General features: G+C 42.3%; 1 protein-coding gene across 1 annotated transcript in view; it reads left to right on the plus strand.

Moving 5' to 3' along the window:
• Window positions 1–21684, plus strand: part of cntn3b (contactin 3b) — a 70100-nt gene that overhangs the window by 30730 nt on the left and 17686 nt on the right. The window contains exons 4-12 of the mRNA XM_036983344.1: window positions 2975–3150; window positions 6784–6882; window positions 9026–9229; window positions 9732–9834; window positions 18776–18960; window positions 19281–19417; window positions 19961–20090; window positions 20690–20840; window positions 21271–21398. Coding sequence (XP_036839239.1) covers window positions 2975–3150; window positions 6784–6882; window positions 9026–9229; window positions 9732–9834; window positions 18776–18960; window positions 19281–19417; window positions 19961–20090; window positions 20690–20840; window positions 21271–21398 — 1313 coding nt within the window. The remainder of the gene's footprint in view (window positions 1–2974; window positions 3151–6783; window positions 6883–9025; window positions 9230–9731; window positions 9835–18775; window positions 18961–19280; window positions 19418–19960; window positions 20091–20689; window positions 20841–21270; window positions 21399–21684) is intronic.

Here is a 21684-nt window from a genome sequence, read left to right on the forward strand (position 1 = left end):
TTCTCAATATGGTTGTCACATTTGATTTTCTTCCTTGACAGTGACCCATAATGAACACTACATTGGGCAGTGTGTTCTGAACTTACAGTAATGTACTGTAGAACCAAGCGCATGGTGGCCAATGGACATCAATCATTTATTTGTGATGTTCCCTGCCCTCTGATGTGAAATCTGGGAGATGTTGTCACGTCTCTTAATTTATGTAATAGCGCTCCGAGGACACGTTAGGCAATTTGAGTTTCTCATTTAGTCTGGAAGCTATCACAGCATGGAGCCTGAGGAGAGAACTTTGCATCTCCTGCCCTGACAAAGTCTCAGACTACTGAAATATTAATTCTTCCATTTCAAATACAACCATGTTCAATGATGATATTCAGTAATATCTGATGAGCTGTTAGTCTTATTCTCTGCCAACCTTCCGGGTTGAGACCAAGGGCCCTCTTTCTCCTGGTCAGCAATGTGTTTTTTAAGGGCCAATATTAGCTGTGTGTGTGTTTGTCCTCAGGGGAAAACAGGTGAGGTGCGTGGCTGGAGACAGCGCTGAGTGCAGCACCATTCCCTGCCTGTATTTGATGAAGAGGCCTCATGCAACATTGATGTGAACCTCAAGGTCGGCCAGAGTTCATCCAGACCATGCCATGAGCAGCCCATGGCCTGGAGGCTGTAACAGGCTAGGACAGCCAGAGCAAATAAGGGAGCCATTAGTCTTTGTTGTTGTTTGGGAACCCTACTGTCTGGTGTGTTAAATTCCCTCCATTCACTCTATAAGGCTCCACTAATGCCATGGCCCCAGAGAAATTGTGCTTTTTCGAAGTGCTGTTTTTCCATTTTTGTGAAGCACTTCAGTTGGAGTCCTCATCTGTGGATGAGTTAAGACCTGAGGGGGCAATGAAAAGGAGATGAGACCACTACTGTTTAGAATGCAGAAAGATTTCCATGGTGTTGGAGTGCTCATTCAGTTCCTCATTAGTCCTGTGCTGGCAACAGGTTTGAGGGCACAGACAGGTCAGAGCATACAGTTTGCATACACACTATACAGGTCAGAGCATGCAGTTTGCAACAATCAAATACTCTCACAATACAATATAATTGGCACCAGCTGTCTTATTTCATGTTTTTGACACCATATTTGAGGTTTTGCTCACAACCTCACAGCTGGTAAGAAGCATTTTACTGACTGTTAGAGAGAAGGATACACATCACTGCATATGACGATGATGGTGATGATGATGGTGATGACTCAAATACAATATGACTAGGCTCCCATGGATAATTATAGTTTGCATAGTTGATAGTAAAGGATCGTTATGTCCGCATGGGCCTTAATTGGTGGCGTGATCATTTATTATGAGGACAATGTGGAATATCAGTTATATTGGTTCAGGTTCAATAACTCCACATCTGCTTATGGGTGCATTTACACCAGCAGCAGCACTGTGGTTTGCCCTCGTTGTTTACTCCTACTCGCATGGAATGGGTGCTATGTATGTCACCATGTATGTGGTATTTGATGCTCTATCACCTAGCCTTCATCCCCAGCGGGGATTCATACCAGGCCTTTTCTGGTGGCTACTTAGTGTTGGCAGGTGAGGGGTGTCTCTGACAGCTTGTCCCACTGTTCAAATGGAGCCGAGGCTTGCTGTTCGAGGTGTTGCGGCTGCTTCTGCTGCTTCTGCTAGATGGGATGGCTGGCTGTGTCGTGCGTAGACACGCTCACACCCAGCAGAGGCAGAGCCCAGCCATCTGCTCCAGGGGTGTCTGATCTGCTCAGCCTGCCTACCGTCCTCTCCCATTAAGTTCAGATATGCTGGGGTGGCTGCGAATACAACCAGCAACCCAACCCCCTCTCTCCCGCTCTCCTTTATTATTTTATACGTCAGATCCTTCGGCTAGGCTGTATACGCAGTGTCACCTCTGCTAGAAAAAAAATCCAGAGGGAAACACTGGTTTACATACGATAACACGATGGATAATATCAGCCATTTGGAACATGCATAAACAAGATGCTCTTTTAAAGGCAATTGAGATTGAATATGGCATCAAATTGCCTTGTTTGAAAGGTTTGTATTTGTGCGCCCAGGAAACATAGGTTTCATCACATAACTTCAAACATTTATACAATTATTTTGGTACCTGGAATGGTGACAAAATAAGTTTGATTAAGTGAAAGCCGCACTGAGATAGATGAATAATGCAGGCGACAACATGAAAGACAGCTATATCTTTTGTAGTCTGTCAGACGGGAGTCTGGGGAAAGTCGTGGCTGGTTTTAAGGCTGTGTGGAGCACCACTTTCCCTGCTCGTTAGTTTGCTGAAAATAAAAAAATATTGATTTCCCCCCCCCTCATCATTGAATTGTCATTTCACGGTCCCAAATTGCATTGCTCAAGCTAGCTGGCTCCAAGTCTTATCCTAATCATGCCTAATTTCTTGCATTCTTAAGTGGAAAATAATCTATACTTATCATGCCTCTCAGCTTTGTTAACTTTGGAAAAACAAAAAATCATTTCCCCATTTTGTAAATTGTTTATTGCAACAAATCATTAGAGTAGTAAATAGTCCAAAACATTTGTATGTTGTGCATTCTTTGACCTCATGCTATCTGGGAATTTAACTTAGCTGCTGATGGATGTTTTTAAAGAAGTTAGAAATAGGAATTCTTATGCTCAACCCATAACTTCACATGCAACGTATTTTAGATCAGTAATATGAGATAATTGTATTATGTAAAAAAAAAAAAAAATCACATCTATGTACAATATTAACAAATAGACTACACAGTGTTTCAAAGGCAACTAGCTAACCCAATACTCAGTGAAAAAGTTTCACGCTCAAAATACCAACAATTGCAGCGTGATTATATCCCATATCTTCATTTGATTCAATTGTCTTTATCAAATCGATCCATGTGATAAATGTTTGTGAGTGTGCATCTCCAGAGGCCCGGCTGCTGATTGTGTTTACGTCTTTCCAGATGGTCGCTTAACGGAACACTCATTGATCTGGGGAGTGACTACAGGCGTCACATGTCTGGGGGCAACCTGATCGTTAACCGTCTGGACAGGGACCAAGACACGGGGATATACCAGTGCACTGCCTTCAACACATGGGGGACCATCCTCAGCAGCAGAGCCACTCTGAAATTTGCATGTAAGTGACCGGGCTATCCCTAGCACGTTATAGGGGAGGGGTGTGTGTTTGTGTGCATGCATGCATGTGTAACCCTCTCACCAGGCTCCAATTTGACTCTCACGATATTACCTTACATAGAATATCTCAACAGCATGGGTGAGAAGGACATCTCCAATAAGAGTCCATATTGTAAAGTATCTAGGGTGATGACAATTTGGGTAATAACTTCAGATGAAATTGGTTTCTGTTATTGTATCAATGACTCCACCAAGGCAACATACATAAGGTTCAAAATGTGTATTATTACATTGTCAAAGCACCACATCAAAATAAATAAAAAATAATGAACCCCAATGAGTCGTGCACAACCCATGTCCAAATTATTTCAAGCATGTTTAAACCCGTTGGTGCGCGTTGGAGCTCAAAAAACATGACGACACACATAAAGGCCCGAAGCAACCCACAGTGGTTACTCACTACTCGTAGATATTCCCTCAGTGAAGTATGGCAGTTCCTTTCAGGTTTCCTCACAAGATCCACAGCAAGCAGAGCTATCAATGCAGACAGTACTCTTTAGCAGTAACCGATATCCCATGGGAACATGAACTTGTTAAGCTTTCCCAAGCAATTCTCTCTCGGTTTCACACGATGCTAGGCTAACCTCAAGGCTGTCAAATACCTCCACGATACCTCCGTAGCTTCAGTCTTTACTGTCTTTCTTAACAAAATTATAACAACTTTCTTATAAAATAAAATCAGTATTTCCCTTCAAAACTCGGTAGGTATGGGTTTTGTTCTATTTTTATCGTATTCTTTTATAATTCTTCTTCACCAACGGTCATAATGTAATGTTCATCCTTTTCTCAACGTCTCTCTCCCTCTCTTTTTTCCCAGGCCTCCCGCTAACCAGGTCCATTCTCCCATTGGCCACAGCTTATCAAGTGACCTTATTGGTCAAAACTTAAACTTAAAAGTTTACCAACCTATTCACTTATACATTAAATAAATATTTATTCAAAAGAAATGCATTAACAACATTACAATTCGGGAGCAATTCAATCACCTTTTAAATATAATACCAATTAATTATAACAAATAAACTCAATACTTGGTTTTAACAAGAGTATTACACTTGCAATTGTGCACGTGTGTGTGTGTGTGTGTGTTTGTGTGTGTGTGTGTGTGTGTGTGTGTGTGTGTGTGTGTGTGTGTGTGTGTGTGTGTGTGTGTATGTGCACTTGTGTTGTGTGTCTGTGGCCTCTGTGTCTTTAGCATTCCGATTTCTTGCTCGGTATGCTTCAAATAGATTTTTTTAAAGGGAAATGGTAATCGAATGAAATGTCAGATGCAACAACCACAGTGGGTGAGGCAGCTTCTGACTGCCTCTGAACTCCATTGATTCTCATTAGTCTCTGTGTTTCCAGCTTTGACAGCGTCTGTGCAACCTCGGTACTGACTGATACTTTGCCAATCTATGCAAGCCTCTGTGATCTGGACTTGAAAGGAAACCTACTCAAATAAAGCTTAAACTTTGCAAACCAGACACAATCATTTTTTACAGTGGAATTGTTTGCCATTGCAGATAGATCAGACTTGGTTGAACAGCCAGTCTGGTATTCTAGAGAGGGAGATCTGAATATCACAGGAGGTTGGTGGCACCTTAATTGGGGAGGACGGGCTTGTAGTAATGGCTGGAGCGGAATAGGTAGAATGGTATCAAATGCATCAAACAAACGGTTTGATGCCATTCCGTAATCTCAGTTCCAGCCATTATTATGAGCCGTCCTCCCCCCAACAGCCTCCACTGGTGAATATGAAGCTTTGGTGTGGGTCTCTACCACATAGAGAGCAGACCAATAGACAGTGTAGAGAGACACCTCTCACTGATCATTGATCACGTCCCAGGGATAGAGAGCATTTCCTTCCTCTTAAGAGATGGACTGCCATTACCCTTATGGGCTGGATAATGAATCTCACTTGTGGGGCCTGGGTGAGGAGGGAACTGCTTGACATTTATTGTCTATTTGAATGCTCAGGGGAGGTCTTGGAGATAGATGGGGATTGCTGCATACACAGCTAGATTTTCTTCGTAATAAAGACTCTTCCATAGACAGGGATGGCTTACTGCACCCATTTCCTGTCTACACAATTCAACTGTCATTTCAATTATATATTTTTTTGCGATGTTACGGCCATCAACGTCATCCAAATTTGCATTGAATTTCTGAACAACTGTAACGCAACTGTTATACAAATGTACAAACACTGGTATAATACACACCAGGGAGAGAGAATGAAATGCATTTAAAATGACATTCCCTCTGTACTTGTGACTTGAGTAGCTATTCCTTTGTGGTAAAAATAGAATGAAGAGCTTGCATGGTGTTAGATAGGATACCTTTATATGTTTTTCCTGGCTTCCCTCCTGACACATTCTTATTGCCTCTCAGAGTTGGAGTCTGTGTAGAGGAGACATATTACACAGAAAGCCGTCGTTCTGCTATAGACAAGGCAGAGCCAGCTTATAGAGTGCTGCAGTCCCTACTGACAGCAGTCCCTACTGTCTCTCCTTACACGGAACATTTCTGTGTGAGGGAGAGAGGAGTAGAGAACTGATTCCTACCTCTTAGGAGGTAAGGAATATTATCATAATGATCAGCTGCTGTTTTGGTTATGCTTTCCTACCAGCCTGCACCACCTTTCCCTCGTCTAGATAGCCTAGCCTAACTCCTCCAGCACTTTAGATTCGGCACCATGTCTGCAAGTTGAAGTTCTCTATGGCTCTATTAGAAGATGGCGACTCACTGTGTGGCCTGGACAGAATCCTGCTATGCCTTGGCTGTGTTGGATTTCACCACGGTCATCAGAGACTGGCTCATTAATCTTCCATTCACTCTCCCACCCCCCTCTGTAATCCTCCTCTTTTCCCAATTCCTTTTATCGGTCACATTGACTTTATTTCGTTTGTGTTCGGGGCCCGACTGTAGGGCTGCCCAACCCGAGGGTGCAGAGTCAGTAGGGACAGGGGTACAGTAGTTCACCCATCACTCACTAAACTAGAGTAACATTTCATCAGCCCAGGTACAAGCTCAGTCAGGCAGCTTTTCCTCTTTCATTTGCAGGGATGAATTGCTCCCAGAGTATCGACAGGGAAGCTAGTGCTTTTAAGGGCGAGATTACACTGCATTTAATAATGATGTTGGTTATTGCTCTTGGCACTGATTCCTGTTATTCGTCATGTGCTCCGTGTTTGCGCAGTCCCTCCAACTTCCTCCCCTCTTTTTTATCCCTTTGCAATTGAATCTCCTGCTGCTATCACAACGACTGTGTGTTGTGAGGTATCCATCACATACCATAAGTCCATCAGTAATATTTCATGTTACAGTTGCCTTTCTAAGTATTGGATAGCATTGGGGTTGTTCTAAAGCAATCCATTACTGTACCTGTAAATGGTTTTCCTACAGTACATGGATTTTAGCGCTTTAAAGAAACCAAGATAACTGATACAAACTGGGAAACACATTAGCTGATACGGATTGAGTTATCAGCTGCATTTAGACATAGAGAAATATTAAGGTTGGTGCTTTATATTTATCCGTTCTGTCTTCTGTAATAACACTAAAGCTTACCCTTGATTTTTGTGTTGATAAGACCTAGATAACTTCAAGACCCAAACGACACGGAGTGCCGTCAGTGTCCGGGAGGGCCAAGGAGTGGTTTTGTTATGTGGACCACCCATGCATTCTGGAGGTAGGTTTTTATTCCATATTAGAGATATTGATGAATACCTGAAGACGCCTCTCCTCTGTATCCAATTAAAATCTTCGATGCGGTATATGAGTGAATATACAGGCGCTATTTGGTGTGCTCACATTCCTAACCTAATCAGTTTTTTCATAAAACATTATTTGTTAGAGCCTCAAAGCATGGATTCTTGCTAGCAGCCTCAAATGAACTTATTTCACACAGATGTTTGCAGACTAAAGATATGCTTAGCTGGCCTTCTTTTTCATTCTGAACTTTCTTACAATTAGTGCCAAATTTGGTGGCAATTGAAAAAATATTCCTCAAATTGGAGTCTTAACCTGATCATTAGGCAATACGGTCTGAGTTAAGTGCTTTTAATAAAACCTGTATTAGATAATCAATAGTAACTTATCCTAACTTAAATGGAACGCAGAATTCAAAGGGATTTTGTAAACTAATTTACTCTACACCCTATAGAGGGAAAACAAACAGAATCACTTTCTGGAATATCTTATTTATCTTCCATACTGTTTTCAACTTGTACAGAGGAAGTGACTCGGCACATGCGAGACGGCTATTTGAAGTGTGTGTGATCGAGACACTTCTCAATTCCAGTTAGCTTAGTATTGAATAACGGACTTTGCCTACATACAGGCTGACCCTGTTGCAGGACCACTCACTTTTAACATGACATTGTAGAGTGGCTGGTTCTTCTCTAATGTATTGGCCTAAAGTGTGCCTACAGTAGGTGTGTGTATACAGTCTTGTACAGCTGGAGAAGGCGATAATGGCCTGGGGTAGCCAGTGTGAAACACAATGCGACAGCCTCTCACTCAGAAATGAGCTTCTGCCAGGCATGTTGTTGTCACCATAACAGTATTTTTTGTTTGTTTCCCTATTTGAACAAGTGAATAAGACCAAGTAGGTGTGGCACTGTGCTCATTGCACTGTGAAGCATGAATATGCCACACACAAACATGGAACTCGTTGGACCCATCACTATCCACTGACTGTAAGACATCTCTGCAGGTTTTTTACTCTGCCTCAGCGGCTTCAACTGCTGGAATAGAGGCTCTTCTCAAATGACACATTATATCTCACGTTACATCGACATGGCCACAAAATAAATATTGTTGCTAGCTAAAGTGACTGCATTAGGGCTCTGAGCCATCATATATATGTGTTTATTCTCCAGGGCTCAATTATGTTTATTTTTGTGTCATAGCTATTGCATGTTTGTAGCGTTGTGCTTGTTACATAAATAGCCATTGTGTTCAATGAGAAAAGAGGTTGTTGCACTATATTTTCATTTTCCTCTTGATTTGTATTTTCTTGACGAATGCTATCACTGTTCATTACGGCCACATAGCTCAGAGTCAGGGATCCCCGGTCTTGCTTTGCTTCGTCAGAATGAATTGGTTTCGGCTTCAGTGAACCGACTGCAAAGATGTGATCCCAGGAGCCAAGGTTTGCGAGGCGTTCTCCTCCCAGGGGGACAGGAGATGAGCGACAGTACGCTGCATACACACCTTTGTAGTTCCGTACGCGCTCTCGCCTCCACGCCACGGTAGATAGGCTTTCGCTACAGTACCTCGCTCCTATGAATCTGTGCACTGGCTCTTTTCAAGATGACCCAGTATTGCTGTGTGGCAGCGCTCTGTGTTCTTTAGCTAGGCCTGTTGGCTGAGGAGAAGTGTGGCATGCATGAGTCAAGCCTGGAAAAAAAGCCCTGTCCCCAGTTACTCAGGGTAGAGGACAGGGCATGTGTCATGAGAGTGCCAGTGAGGCGCTGTAATCCGTTTTGTTTCGCTCTCTTTCCTTTGGACACTCTTTTTTTTTGTGCACCAATAGCTGTTCTAATATATTTGCCCTGGTATCTTCTTGGAAGGAAACTGAAAAAGGAAAAGGAAATTGTGTGGAATGCCAACATGATCTGCTTACAGTGTGCTTTTCTTTTTGTTTTCTAATACAGTATTTCATCAATGGGCAATACAGACACTTTGAGCTATTTAGCATACATGCTAAATTATATTTTCAAAAGGGAATTTTCAATGTAGACTCCTACGCCTACAAACACATTACTGTGTTGTAATATATTAATACTACTGTACTGTATTTAACACTGTCATATTCCTCTCCCTCCTAGAGCTGACATTTGCATGGATCTTCAATGAGTACCCATACTTTGTTCAGCAAGACAGTCGTCGATTCATCTCCCAGGAGACAGGAAGTCTGTACATTGCTAAAGTGGAGCCTTCTGATGTGGGAAACTATACCTGTGTGGTCAACAACAGCATCACTAAGGGGAAAGTCCTCAGCTCTCCTACACCACTGGTCCTGAGGAATGATGGTAAGATCCCATCCTTTAAACAGACACACTGATCAGACAGCACAACCACAAAAAACTGCCCCGATTTTTAAAAAACTGCGCAGATTAAGCCCCAATTTATAAAACATTGGCAGTCTATGCAGTCTACAATAGACCATTCTATCCAGATATTCTGTAATGCTGATTATAAGTGGTCAAAGAGCAAGAGTAATCTTACCCCTTCAAAAGGTAAAGTCAAAGGGTGAAGCTGTTGCCCTCCTAGCAGCTTGAATATAAGATTCAGTCTGAAAAGGAGATTAATCCCTGCCTTCACCCAGGTGTGTCCTTCTTTGAACCTTTTGCAAACCTTTTCCGTTTCTCTCCATCTTACCAACCTCTCAGTGATCGCTTCTGTTCCACACACCAATACCTTTGTGTTTCTGGGCCCATGTTATTGTTGTACCATGTTTTCCAGGGCGTAAAGCGAGTGTGCCATTAATCATTGATGCCAAAATTTGGTTTGTGTATTGTCTCCCTTTCATAGGAGCAATGGGTGAATATGAACCCAAAATAGAAGTTCATTTCCCTGACACTGTTCCAGCTGCGAAGGGATCCACGGTGAAACTGGAATGTTTCGCTCTGGGAAAGTAAGTTGGAGTGAATGTGCAAGTTTGTGCATATATCAGACATATCATTGTAATCAAGTCAAATCAAAGTTTATTTGTCACTTACGCCGAATACATACCATGTAGACCTGACAGTGAAATGCTTATTTACAGGCTCTAACCAATAGTGCAAAAAAAGGTATTAGGTGAACAATAGGTAAGTAAAGAAATAAAAACAACAGTAAAAAGACAGGCTATATATAGTAGCGAGGCTATAAAAGTAGCGAGGTTACATACCGGTTAGTCAGGCTGGTTGAGGTAGTATGTACTGTACATGTAGATATGGTTAAAGTGACTATGCATATATGATGAACAGAGAGTAGCAGTAGCGTAAAAGAGGGGTTGGCGGGTGGGACACAATGCAGATAGCCCGTTTAGCCAATGTGCAGGAGCACTGGTTGGTTGGCCCAATTGAGGTAGTATGTACATGAATGCATAGTTAAAGTGACTATGCATATATGATAAACAGAGAGTAGCAGCAGCGTAAAAAGAGGGGTTGGGGGGGCACACAATGCAAATAGTCCGGGTAGCCATTTGATTACCTGTTCAGGAGTCTTATGGCTTAGGGGTAAAAACTGTTGAGAAGCATTTTTTTCCTAGACTTGGCATTCCGGTACCACCTGCAATGCGGTAGTAGAGAGAATTATGAGGTTGCTGTTTTTAGGATGCTGGAATATTAGTGATATCACCTATAGTCTTGAAGTCAAGTATCACAAACCACAACCTTATCCTGCAACCAACTCACATTACACAGTGACGTCAACAGAGCGCGACTCATGCTGAGAGCGGAACAGTAGAGAATTTGGTTTGTTGTTTTTGAAAGTTTGAACGTTTTTGTTTACCTGTTTAGTTTGGATCCCGCGACGCAGTTAGCCTCAGTTGCTGGGACTGCTACTATCTGTCCCGGGATACTGCTAAACCCTAAAGGCTGAAGAGCTGCTGATTGGTGAAGCAGCTAGCCCAGCTTTCAAACTAACCAGGTTTCCTTGAACGTTTGAACACAGCCCGAGACGCAGTTAGCCCTTGTGGCTGGGGCTGCATATAGTCCCATGCTTGTGGCTGTTTAAATCCCTGCTGTTTTTTGCTGTTTCCATCGGCCCTGTGAGCTGTGCAGGCTGGAATTGCGTGGAGTACCTGTGTTAGCCTACGTTTCTACCGTCTGAAAAACCTGTTACGAGCCCAGGTGACCTACCCAGGCCAATAATGGTCAAGTTCCTAAGGTTCAATGACAAGATGGCTGTTCAGGAGAGAGCCAAGAACTTGAGAGAAACCAACATCTTCCTCAACGAGGACTTCTGTGAAGCTGTTCGCCAGAGGAAAGAACTTATCCCAGCTATGACAGCTGCCAGAGAGCGTGGGGGCATTGCTTACATTAGCTACCATAAGCTCATTGTCCACCCTCCCAAAAGCCTGGGAGGAGTTAGAGAGCCAAGCTTCTGGATCAGTAGCTTCAGCCCGACATCACATATGCACAGGCACACATACACCAACTGACACCCACAAGCGCCTGATTGATTGACTGTTAGCTAAACACAAGGTTTTATATATACTGAAAATATAAACTCAACATGTAAAGTGTTGGTTTCATGAGCTGAAATTAAAGATCCCAGAAATGTTCCATATGCACAAAAAGTGTATTTCTCTCAAATGCACAAGTTAGTTACCATCCCTGTTAGTGAGCATTTACTCTTTGCCAAGGTAATCCATCCACCTGACAGGTGTGGCGTATCAAGAAGCTGATTAAACAGCATGCTCATTACACAGGTGCACCTTGTGCTGAGGACAATTAAAGGCCATCACAATAACACAGACGTCTCAAGTTTTGAGGGAGCGTGCTATTGGCATGCTGCCTGCAGGAATGTCCACATGAGCTGTTGCCAGAGAATTTAATGTTAATTTCTCTACCATTAGCCGCCTCCAACGTTGTTTTAGAGAATTTGGCAGTATGTCCAACTGGCCTCACAACCGCAGACCATGTGGCACCGTGTGGGCGAGAGGTTTGCTGATGGCAATTTGAATGCACAGAGATACCATGACGAGATCCTGATACCCACTGTCGTGCCATTAATCTGCCACCATCACCTCAAGTTTCAGCAAGATAATGCACAGCCCCATGTCGCAGGGATCTGTACACAATTCCTGGAAGCTGAAAATGTCCCTGTTGTTCCATGGCCTGTCACCAGACATGTCACCCATTGAGCATGTTTGGGATGCTCTGAATCAACATGTACAACATTATGTTCCATTTCCCGCCAATAACCAGCAACTTAGCACAGCCATTGAAGAGGAGTGGGACAACATTCCACAGGCCACAATCAACAGCCTGATCAGCGCTATGCGAATGAGATGTGTTGCGCTTCATGAGGCAAATGGTGGTCACCCCAGATACTGAAAGGTGAAAAATCCATATCCTCATTTAAACCAGGGTACTTAGTAGCCTATAGTTTGTAAATCCAAAAATGTTCCCTTTGGTTTAGCTGTTTAAGATGGTCTCCTTATCTAATTGAGGTCGGAACATGTTCAATACCCATAGCTTGTAAGGAGGCAGGGTTGCCATGGTGTAGGGACTTGTAGTGCCTTGCCATGGGGTAAGGACTTGTAGTGCCTTGCCATGGGGTAAGGACTTGTAGTGCCTTGCCATGGGGTAAGGACTTGTAGTGCCTTGCCATGGGGTAAGGACTTGTAGTGCCTTGCCATGGTGTAGGGACTTGTAGTGCCTTGCCATGAGGTAGACTTCATTGCCTACCCGTATGGCGTACTTGTGTTCCGCTAAGCGGTCTTGAAGGTGTCTCGTTGTCCATCCAATGTAGAACACCTTGCACTATTGGACATTCCAATCTGTAGGTGACATGAGTGGTTTTGCAGTTAGTGAAATGCTTGACTTGATACTCCAACAAAATATTTTTTCTGTGCAATATTTCTGCAATGGTTGCACTGGTTGTATTTAAAAGAACCCATAGGTTTGGGGTCTAGCCAAGTTTGTTGAGAGTCAACAGGAAGATGGATGTGGACTCATTTGTCATTTAGGGTAGGACAGTAGCGTATCACTTTGGATGATTCCACAATTATTTTTGAATGATTTGTTCTCTGCTTCAGTGCTGTATTTTGTAACAAAGTACACTCTCTCTGATGCATCAGGAGGCACTCCCTTTGCAACAAGTTATTTCTGTCAAGTCGTACGTCCCTTATACCTGCATCTTACAGGACCTGAGCGCTGTAGCCCAGATTCAAGAAGCGATTATCGAATTCAGCAGATTTGACACTGTAATCTTTTTCCTGATGGCAAATTCTGACTCTTTGGAATTGGAATATTCTCTTTTAGCCTTTTTTTGAAAGCTGTCTGCCCTCAGAATGGTTTTCCCATCTGAAGGTTTCCTAAAGATTGATGTGTGCAAACAACCTTTGTCATTTTTTACTAATGTCAAGGTCAAAAAAAAAGTATGTTATCCTTGCTGTAACCCATAGTTCGTTTGATGTTAGGGTTAATGCTGTTAAGGTATTGGTGGAAGGAAATAAGTTCATCTTCTGAGCCAGACCAGAACAGGCAAGCATCATCAATATAGCGTCCCCACTGTATAATCCGGTCAAAATGAAGTCATTTCCCCATTTACCTAAGTACAAACCAGCATAGGAAAGGCTGTAAGCAAGCTCCACTGGCACATCCTTTGACTTGTTTAAGAATACGGTCCTGAAAGATAAAGATGTTATGATTAAGAGTCCATTCAGTCAGTGTGACAATGAATTATGTGGGAGGCATCTCAGTCTCAGGCCGGGTACTCAAGAAAGGGTGCATAGGGGGTTTCAAGATTCGTGTGGATTTTTGGAAGAAGATAAAAAATAATCCATACGCCGACTGCCATGGAAAGTACATTTGAACTCAGTGTCTGAAATGTAGCCATTATCCTAAGCCTCTGTGAGGATCCCTTTCAATTCAGTTTTTAGGTCATCTTTATGGTTCAAGGTAAGAGATTGGTAGAATTCATCATTGTCTAATTGACGGTGGGCTTCTGTCACATTTGTCTTTACTCCACACTACTATAGCGCCACCTTGCTCTGCTTTTTAAACCACAATCCATACACTGTTGGACAATGATTCAACTGCATCCCTCTCTGTCTTAGATTATGTTGCGTTTGATTAGAGTCAATTTTACCCTTAAACGGATTCTCCACATCAAAATCCATCTTCGTGGCAAGTGTATTTAGTGTGGCATTCTGGACAATGGGACAAAAGGTGGACTTGGGCTTAAAATATGTTTTTGAGGGCACAGAAACTGCTTGACCTGAAACACTGGTGTCTGTAGTTGGAGAGTTGTTTTGCTTATACCAGGCCTTCAAATTTAGATTCCTGTAGAATCAAAATATGTCTATCTTTGTATTTAATTCATTTGTTGAGTATGTGGGGGCAAAGGACAGTCCTTTAGACGACCCTTACACAATCATCAGAAAGGGGTTCTCCAGAAGTGTTGATCACAGCCTTGTTCTGGTCCTGCTCCGTGTGGTTGGATAGTCTTGATTTCTTCCTCCCCCTCCGTGTTGACCTCTTCCGCGTCCTCTCCCTCTCTTGTTGGGGATCCTGTGTGGCTACTCTTCCTGGAGGAGCCGGCCTCTGAGTGTCTGGGGTGAGCCTCTTCGCCACTGCTCATAAAGTTGAAATAAACAGATTAAACATAAACTTGTGGGTTGGTTTTCTCCAGGAAAAGACCTTGCCATCTCTATAGTCTACTGCATATCTTCTAAATGTCCTTAGCTTGTCTTGCTTCAATGTCAGAGTGAATGTGTCTATTTCCTCTTTCAAAATCTCATCACTTCGTGCTTTGTTAGAATTGTCACTGTGTTCTGTAATTTTCCTTTTTACTTCTTCAACTTCTGTTTGGACTACATGTCCTTTATCACTTCCTCTATTAGAAGTAGCATTAGGTCAAAAGAACACATGTTGAGAATAGCCTCCCATTTATCTCTAAATTCAGTCTTACCTTGTGCTCCATTAGCTGGAAACTTCATAATACGGAGGCCTCTGGGGATTAGGCCTTTTCTCCAATAGTCAGACATGCTCATAGAATTGAGGTCAAGTTTGGTGTCTTTCTCCATAATGTGTTGCAAGTCTCTGTAAGCCTTGTTCAAGTCCGTTCCAGTATTCTCTGTGGCTGTCATCTCATCTAGCAAAGAGGCAGTGGTAATAATATTTTGACCCTCTTCATGGGAATAGGAAAATCTTGTAGCCTCTTGGGTAAAATCCATAGTATGAGTTGTAAAATGTCCCCAAAACACAGAAAACATTACTGTGGAGCTGCTTCCTCTAAGCACTACACAAGTGCTGTGATTAACTTGTAGAAAAAGGAGGAAGGGAATGCACTGCAAAGATAATAGTAGATTTTGGTAGGCAGAAGGTGCTCTTGTAAAAGGGGTAAATTGGCCATTAAAAAGAAAGGACGACCAAGGCACTCTTCATATAATTAACTCAAATGATTTTATTTGTATGGAATGTTCAATGGAAACAAAGTTTTAAAATTCTGAAGCGTTCTACAGGGATGCTGGCCCATGTTGACTCCAACGTTTCCCACAGTTGTGTCAAGTTGCCTGGACTATTCTTGATACACACAGGAAACTGTTGAGCGTAAAAATCCCAGCAGCGTTGCATTTCTTGACACACTCAAACTGGTGTGCCTGGCACAACCTGTTCAAAGGCATTATTTTGTCTTGCCCATTCACCCTCTGAATGGCACACATACTTAATCCATGTCTCAATTGTCTCAAAGCTTAAAAATCCTTCTTTACCCTGTCTCCTCCTCTTCATCTACACTGATTGAAGTGGATTTAACAAGTGACATCAATAAGGGATCATAGCTTTCACCTGGATTCACCTGGTCAAACTTGTCATGGAAAGAGTTCCTAATGTTTTGTACACTCAGTGTAAATTCAGAGCCATATTCCTATAAAGCTTAGAGAGCTCAAGTCAAATGTTGAAGTTTTGTGGTTGCAAGTTCACCTGCCTCATCTAAAGCCTCTTCTTTTGGGGTGCTGCTATAAGCCACCAAGTCGTAACAGTCAGTATTTTGGATAATATGTGTGCAATGCTTGATAATGTGTGTGATGTTAAACAGAGGTCTATTTTCTGGTTGACCTGAATATTGACTGGTTAGCAACTAGCTGTCCTCTCAAGAGAAATCTTTCTGACTGTGACTAACGCCTGCAATATGACCCAGGTTATCACTCAAACAACTAGAGTGCATATCAATAGTGTTGGATCTGTGACATCCACTTGTATTGATCAGATCTTCACTCATGCTGCAGAGCTTTGCTCGAAAACAATATCCGTTCCCATAACATCGTGGCAATAAGAAGGAAAGCTTAAGTGCCAAAGGTTGAGCCTAAAGTAATTTACAAGAGATCATACCAAATGTTTTCTCATGACTCTTTTTGTTGAAGATGTATAATATGTCTGTTGGCCTGATGTGTATGAGGAAGTGAACCCAGATGCAACACTGGAAATACGTGTAACATGATTCATGCACCTGTTAATAAATTAACTGTGAGAGCTGTTGGAACCCTCTGGATTGATGATTAATAGAAAAAAATGTTATGGTTCAAAGAAATTATGCAAAAGAGGTAGCAAACAAGTCAGGCTCCTCAGCTGATTAGTTGACATACTTTAAATTGAGACATTTTGTGACTACACTATATTACCAAACCAAGATAAATGACATAAAACACAATGGGTAAAAACTTCGGCGTACTTTAAGTGATATCATGGGCAGAAAAAACAATTAATCTCCATCGTTCAATGAAGTTGATGGGTCATTTATTTATTTTTTTAAACTTTTGATATTGCCAATCATTTCAATTGCTATTTCGCTAGTAAAGTGGAAAAACTTAAGTGAAATGAAAACATTGAACAGTGAACCATCATATTTTTGTATAAAATATCTAATAATGAAAGAGAAGGAGTGCTGTTTTGAATTTGGTCAACTTAGTGTGGTAGAGCTGGAAAAAACTATTGGTATCCATCAATAATGATAAGCCACCAGATATAGACAACCTTGATTGGAAACTATTGAGAATGGTAGTGGACTGTATTGCCTCCCCTTTTTGCTATATCTTTAACCAAAACCTAAAGAGGTGTGTGTACATAGCCGTGGGAGGAAGCTAAAGTCATTCAACTGCCTAAAAATAGTAAAGCACCCTTGCCAGCTCTAACAGACACCCAATCAGTTTGCTGCCTACTCTTTGTAAACTAATGGAAATCATTTGTATGACCAAATACAATGCTATTTTTCTGAGAACAAGTTAGCTACTGACTTTCAGCATGCTGTAGAGACTGTAGAGAAGGGCATGCACTTGTACTGCACTGACTCCAATGACAGATGATTGTTTAAAATACATGGATTTCAGTGCAGGATGTGATTTTATTATACATTTTTATTGAAGAAACTGACTTGCTATGGCTTTACATCACCTGCCATGACATGGTTGGAGAGTTATGTATCCAATAGAACCCAGAGAGAGTTCTTCAATGGAAGCTTCTCTAACATCAGATATGTACAGTACGGAGTCCCTCAAGGCAGTTGCCTTAGGCTGTTACTCTTCTCTATTTTTACAAATGATTTGCCACTGGTCTTACACAAAGCTAGAATGACGATGTATGCGGATGATTCCACACTTTACATGTCAGCACCCGAAGCCAGTGAGCTCACTGAAATTCCAAATAAGGATTTACAGTCCGTATCAGAATGGGTGATTAATAATAAACTGTTCTTAAATACATCTAAAACAATTTTATTTGGTTCAAAGCGTTCTCTAAGACCTTAACCTCAACTGGAGTTGTGTACAAATGGTGTGACCACTGAGCAAGTTGAGGAAGCTGAACTCCTAGGTGTAACATTGGATGGTTAATAATCAGTTGTTAATTATCAGCTGTTGTGAAGAAAATCAACTGTACTAGTTGTTCAGGCTCTGGTCTTGTTCCATTTTGATTAATGTCCGGTAATATGGTCAAGTGCAGCAAATAAAGAACCAGCAAAGCTGCAGCTGGCTCAAAACTGAGCCGCAAAAGAGCTTTCCCTTAACTGCACACATAGAACTAACATCAGCAACATGTATGCCTGTCTTTCCTGGTTGAGGGTTGACAAGAGATTAACTGCTTCTCATAGATTTTATGAGATGTATTACTGTAATGAAAATTCCAGATTTTCTGCATAATCAAATAAGATTCAGCTCAGACACCCACAAGATGTGCCACCCGGGATCCAAAACAAATCCACGGCAACACACAGTATTATACAGAGCCATGATCGCGTGGAACTCCCTTCTATCTCCAATTATTCAAGAAAACAGAAAAATTACCTTTAAAAAATATATTAAACAACATCTCATGGAACAGCGGGGACTGTCAGGTGACACACAAACACACGCACACACAGACACGATCTAACACACATTTTTGTGGTATTTGTCTTTTTTAGTTTGGCATTTTTGAATCGTTTGCATATCATTGTATTTAAAATGTGTGTGACTGCTCTTGCCTGTCAGTTTATCAGTACTTTGTTACTTGTCATGTTTTGTGGGATTTTTTTGTACCCCAGGAAGAATAGCTACTGCCTCTGCAAAAGCTAATGGGGATAAACAAACAAATATCACAGATTCCCAAGGGGCTACAGAAAGCAATATCACTTCGTAAGGATGTGAAAATCAAATGTCCTTTCATACATCTCCCAGGAAGGCAAAGCCGTAGAAATTTGAGACAGTGAAAAATGGATGAGAGACAGATTTGTATGGTTACAGTAATTGTAAAGGTTTTGGCAGCCTCATCCTTAGAGAATAATTGAATTCCATTACACAGTAGAAGCTTCTGTACAGTTAATCACATTTTTTCCACCTCAGACAGTCGTCGTCATTAGGGCTTTTTTTTTCATTCCTAATATTGCAGCCCAGTCCCAGAAATAAGTTGGAGGAGAACCAGTGGCGTCCCGTTTCCCAGTAAGGTGAAGATGAAGAACTCCAACGCAGTCCTTGAAATTCAAAATTTCCAGCAGGAAGACACTGGGACGTATGAGTGTGTGGCAGAAAATAGCAGAGGCAAAAACGCTGCACGAGGTCGTATCTCCTTCCATGGTAAGTGATCCATTTCAAATCCAGAGAGACTTATGAGTCAACGTGCTGTTGTAATAGATATCCCCATTTTTTTATGGAGGCTTCCAGTCGGAATACTGGCTGTGGCCTTGGACGTCTGATAGAAAACCTGGCTGTTTGGAATGCTCAGTGAGATCAGCATAGTAATTGTGTGAAATGATGGAATATTCATTCAATGCTTATATTATTTCAGTGGTCCGTGATAACAATTAATTTTCAGTCTTGACTCAGTTGTCCTTTTTATCGTCATTATGTCTTTTGAATCCATGTCCCTGGCATTTGCATATTCCCTCTTTTCATAGCGAAGCCCCATTGGCTCCAGACAATGATCGACGGGGCCCTGTCCATTGAGGAGAATCTGTTCTGGGAGTGTAAGGCTAATGGGAAGCCCAAGCCCTCTTACAGCTGGCTGAAGAATGGAGACAACCTAATGGCAGAGGTATGTATGGAGCCCTGGCAACCACCAGCTCTGAGCATGCAGATCGTTCACCCCCCCCCCCCCCTCCCCTTTCACCCCCCCCCCCCCCCCCCCCCTTTACAGCACTGTGATGGATCCGATCTGAGGGACCTGTCCCACAGACACATCACATCAACATCTCCACCATAATGTGCCGTGGTTCAGGCTCTCTGAACAGCTGATGGGGTTAAAATTCAGTCTGAGTAAGACATCAGCAAAAAAAATCAGACCTGTCTTAGTGGCTTTTCCAACTGGATGGCCATGGAAAATAAATTGCTTATTAGTGTTCTACTGGTATTGTCAACATTGCTTTTTTTTTCCTTTTCATTGAAGCTGCAGGTCAGCATTTTTTAGCCCCAATCTGAGCATACATACTGCAACAGAGGGATATAAAATAAAAAAAGTCTTCTTCTCTCTTGCTTTCTTCGTCTCTTCATAGTGTACAAGTAATTGCATTTGCGCCTGTGGACATATTAGACTGCTCCAGCAATACGTATACAGATCTGTCTGCTTTCTCATCCACAGGGCCGGAGACAAATTGAAAACGGGGCTCTCTCCATAGCAGCATTAAACCTGTCAGACACCGGGATGTATCAGTGTGTGGCTGAAAACAAACATGGCATTATTTATTCCAGCGCTGAGCTAATGGTGTTAGGTAAGATTGCTTTCCTCTCTGTTTTTTATCTGTGTCTATCTTGCTGTGTGTTTGATCATATTCTTAAAGGTACAACTAGCATCCTGCGATTACCCTTTTCAAAAATCACTCTGCTGCCTCATTTAATGCCACTTCGGCTCCAGAAAAGAAAATCTGAATCTGATGGAGTGTCTCATTTTAGTTTCAATCATTTCATTATATTGATTTTGATGCTACAGATACGTTGCATAGTGGCGTCAGAGGGCTTTCTCATGTAGATGACATATCGATTTATTTGGAGAGCTTTGATGAGTTCTATCTGACCTACTGGATGAGAAATCCAATTCTGTCTTGATATTTAATGACACTGGGGGTCTCAGATGATGGCTGACAAAACATGATGATGACAGATGAAGCCAAAAGTTTAGAGAATCTCATACTGTGTGGGGGGGGGGGGGCTTCAACCCCTGGAGCAGTTCCTATGGAAATAATGGCTTTTATGCCAGAGGGTAGGGGAAGGAGGGAGGGAATGAGAGTCAATCTCAGCTCAGCACATTTGATCTGGGAGTTGGTTCAAGTTGTCTTCTTTGCGTTTTTTTCACCCCCTGCATCTTCTCTAGCATCACCTCCCAGTTTCTCCAAGAATCCACTGAAGGCCCTGCTAAAAGCTCGCTCAGGCAGTGATGTGGCTTTGGAGTGCAAGCCCCAAGCCTCGCCCCGGGCAATTAGCCTGTGGAAGAAAGGCAATGAGATCGTGCAGAGAAACGAGAGGTAGTGTGGAACTCAGCATGAATTCTCACCCATTCACAAAGTGTGGTTATGTGTGATTAGAATATTTTCAGATGTGTGGATGAATAGGAGTACAGGCTAATGAGAAGAGAACAAAGCCCGGTAAAGTAGTATGCAGCATCTGTGCATGTTGAATGCTTAGTATATGCGAAGACTTACATTTCAGTCATTTAGTCTCTTGGATGACAAGCCTGGGTGGAAGGATTGGCATTAGGACACCAATCTTCATAGGAAATTGAAAAATGCAAAGTCCATTTTCTGAAATGACAGTTGGACTTTCCTCTGGAATAGAAGGAAACATGTAAATGGTGTTGAAAGGAAGGCGATGATGCATCCTAGCACTGGATTTAGACACGGCACTTCTGTTCTCTACCCAAGCACAAGCTCTGAATCTCTGCTACTCATCCCCCAGGATTACTCTGCTCCCCAACGGGACACTGAAGATTGCCAATGTAACCAGGAGGGATGCGGGAAGCTACACGTGCATCGCTAAGAATCCGTTTGGAACTGCAAGCACCACTGGAAGGCTGTTTATCACAGGTGAGCTCTCATAACATATTCTCCCAATAATCCCTGAGGCATCGCCCCCAAAACTAGGGAGCGTCGACGGATTTTTCACCTTGCAGGCTCGGGTATTCAAACCAGCGACTTTTCGGATACTGGCCTAACACTCTAACAACTAGGCTCCCTGCAGCCCACACTTCAATAAGCTTCAGTGAAGCTACAAAAGTGTTTAACCTTAACGTGACAACAGTACAACACAACGGATGAACAGGAATGACATTTACCTTTACAAGTTGGCAAAAAGAACCATCTGAAACCCATG

Source organism: Oncorhynchus mykiss, chromosome 7, assembly GCF_013265735.2.
Source record: "Oncorhynchus mykiss isolate Arlee chromosome 7, USDA_OmykA_1.1, whole genome shotgun sequence".
Lineage (NCBI taxonomy): Eukaryota > Metazoa > Chordata > Actinopteri > Salmoniformes > Salmonidae > Oncorhynchus > Oncorhynchus mykiss.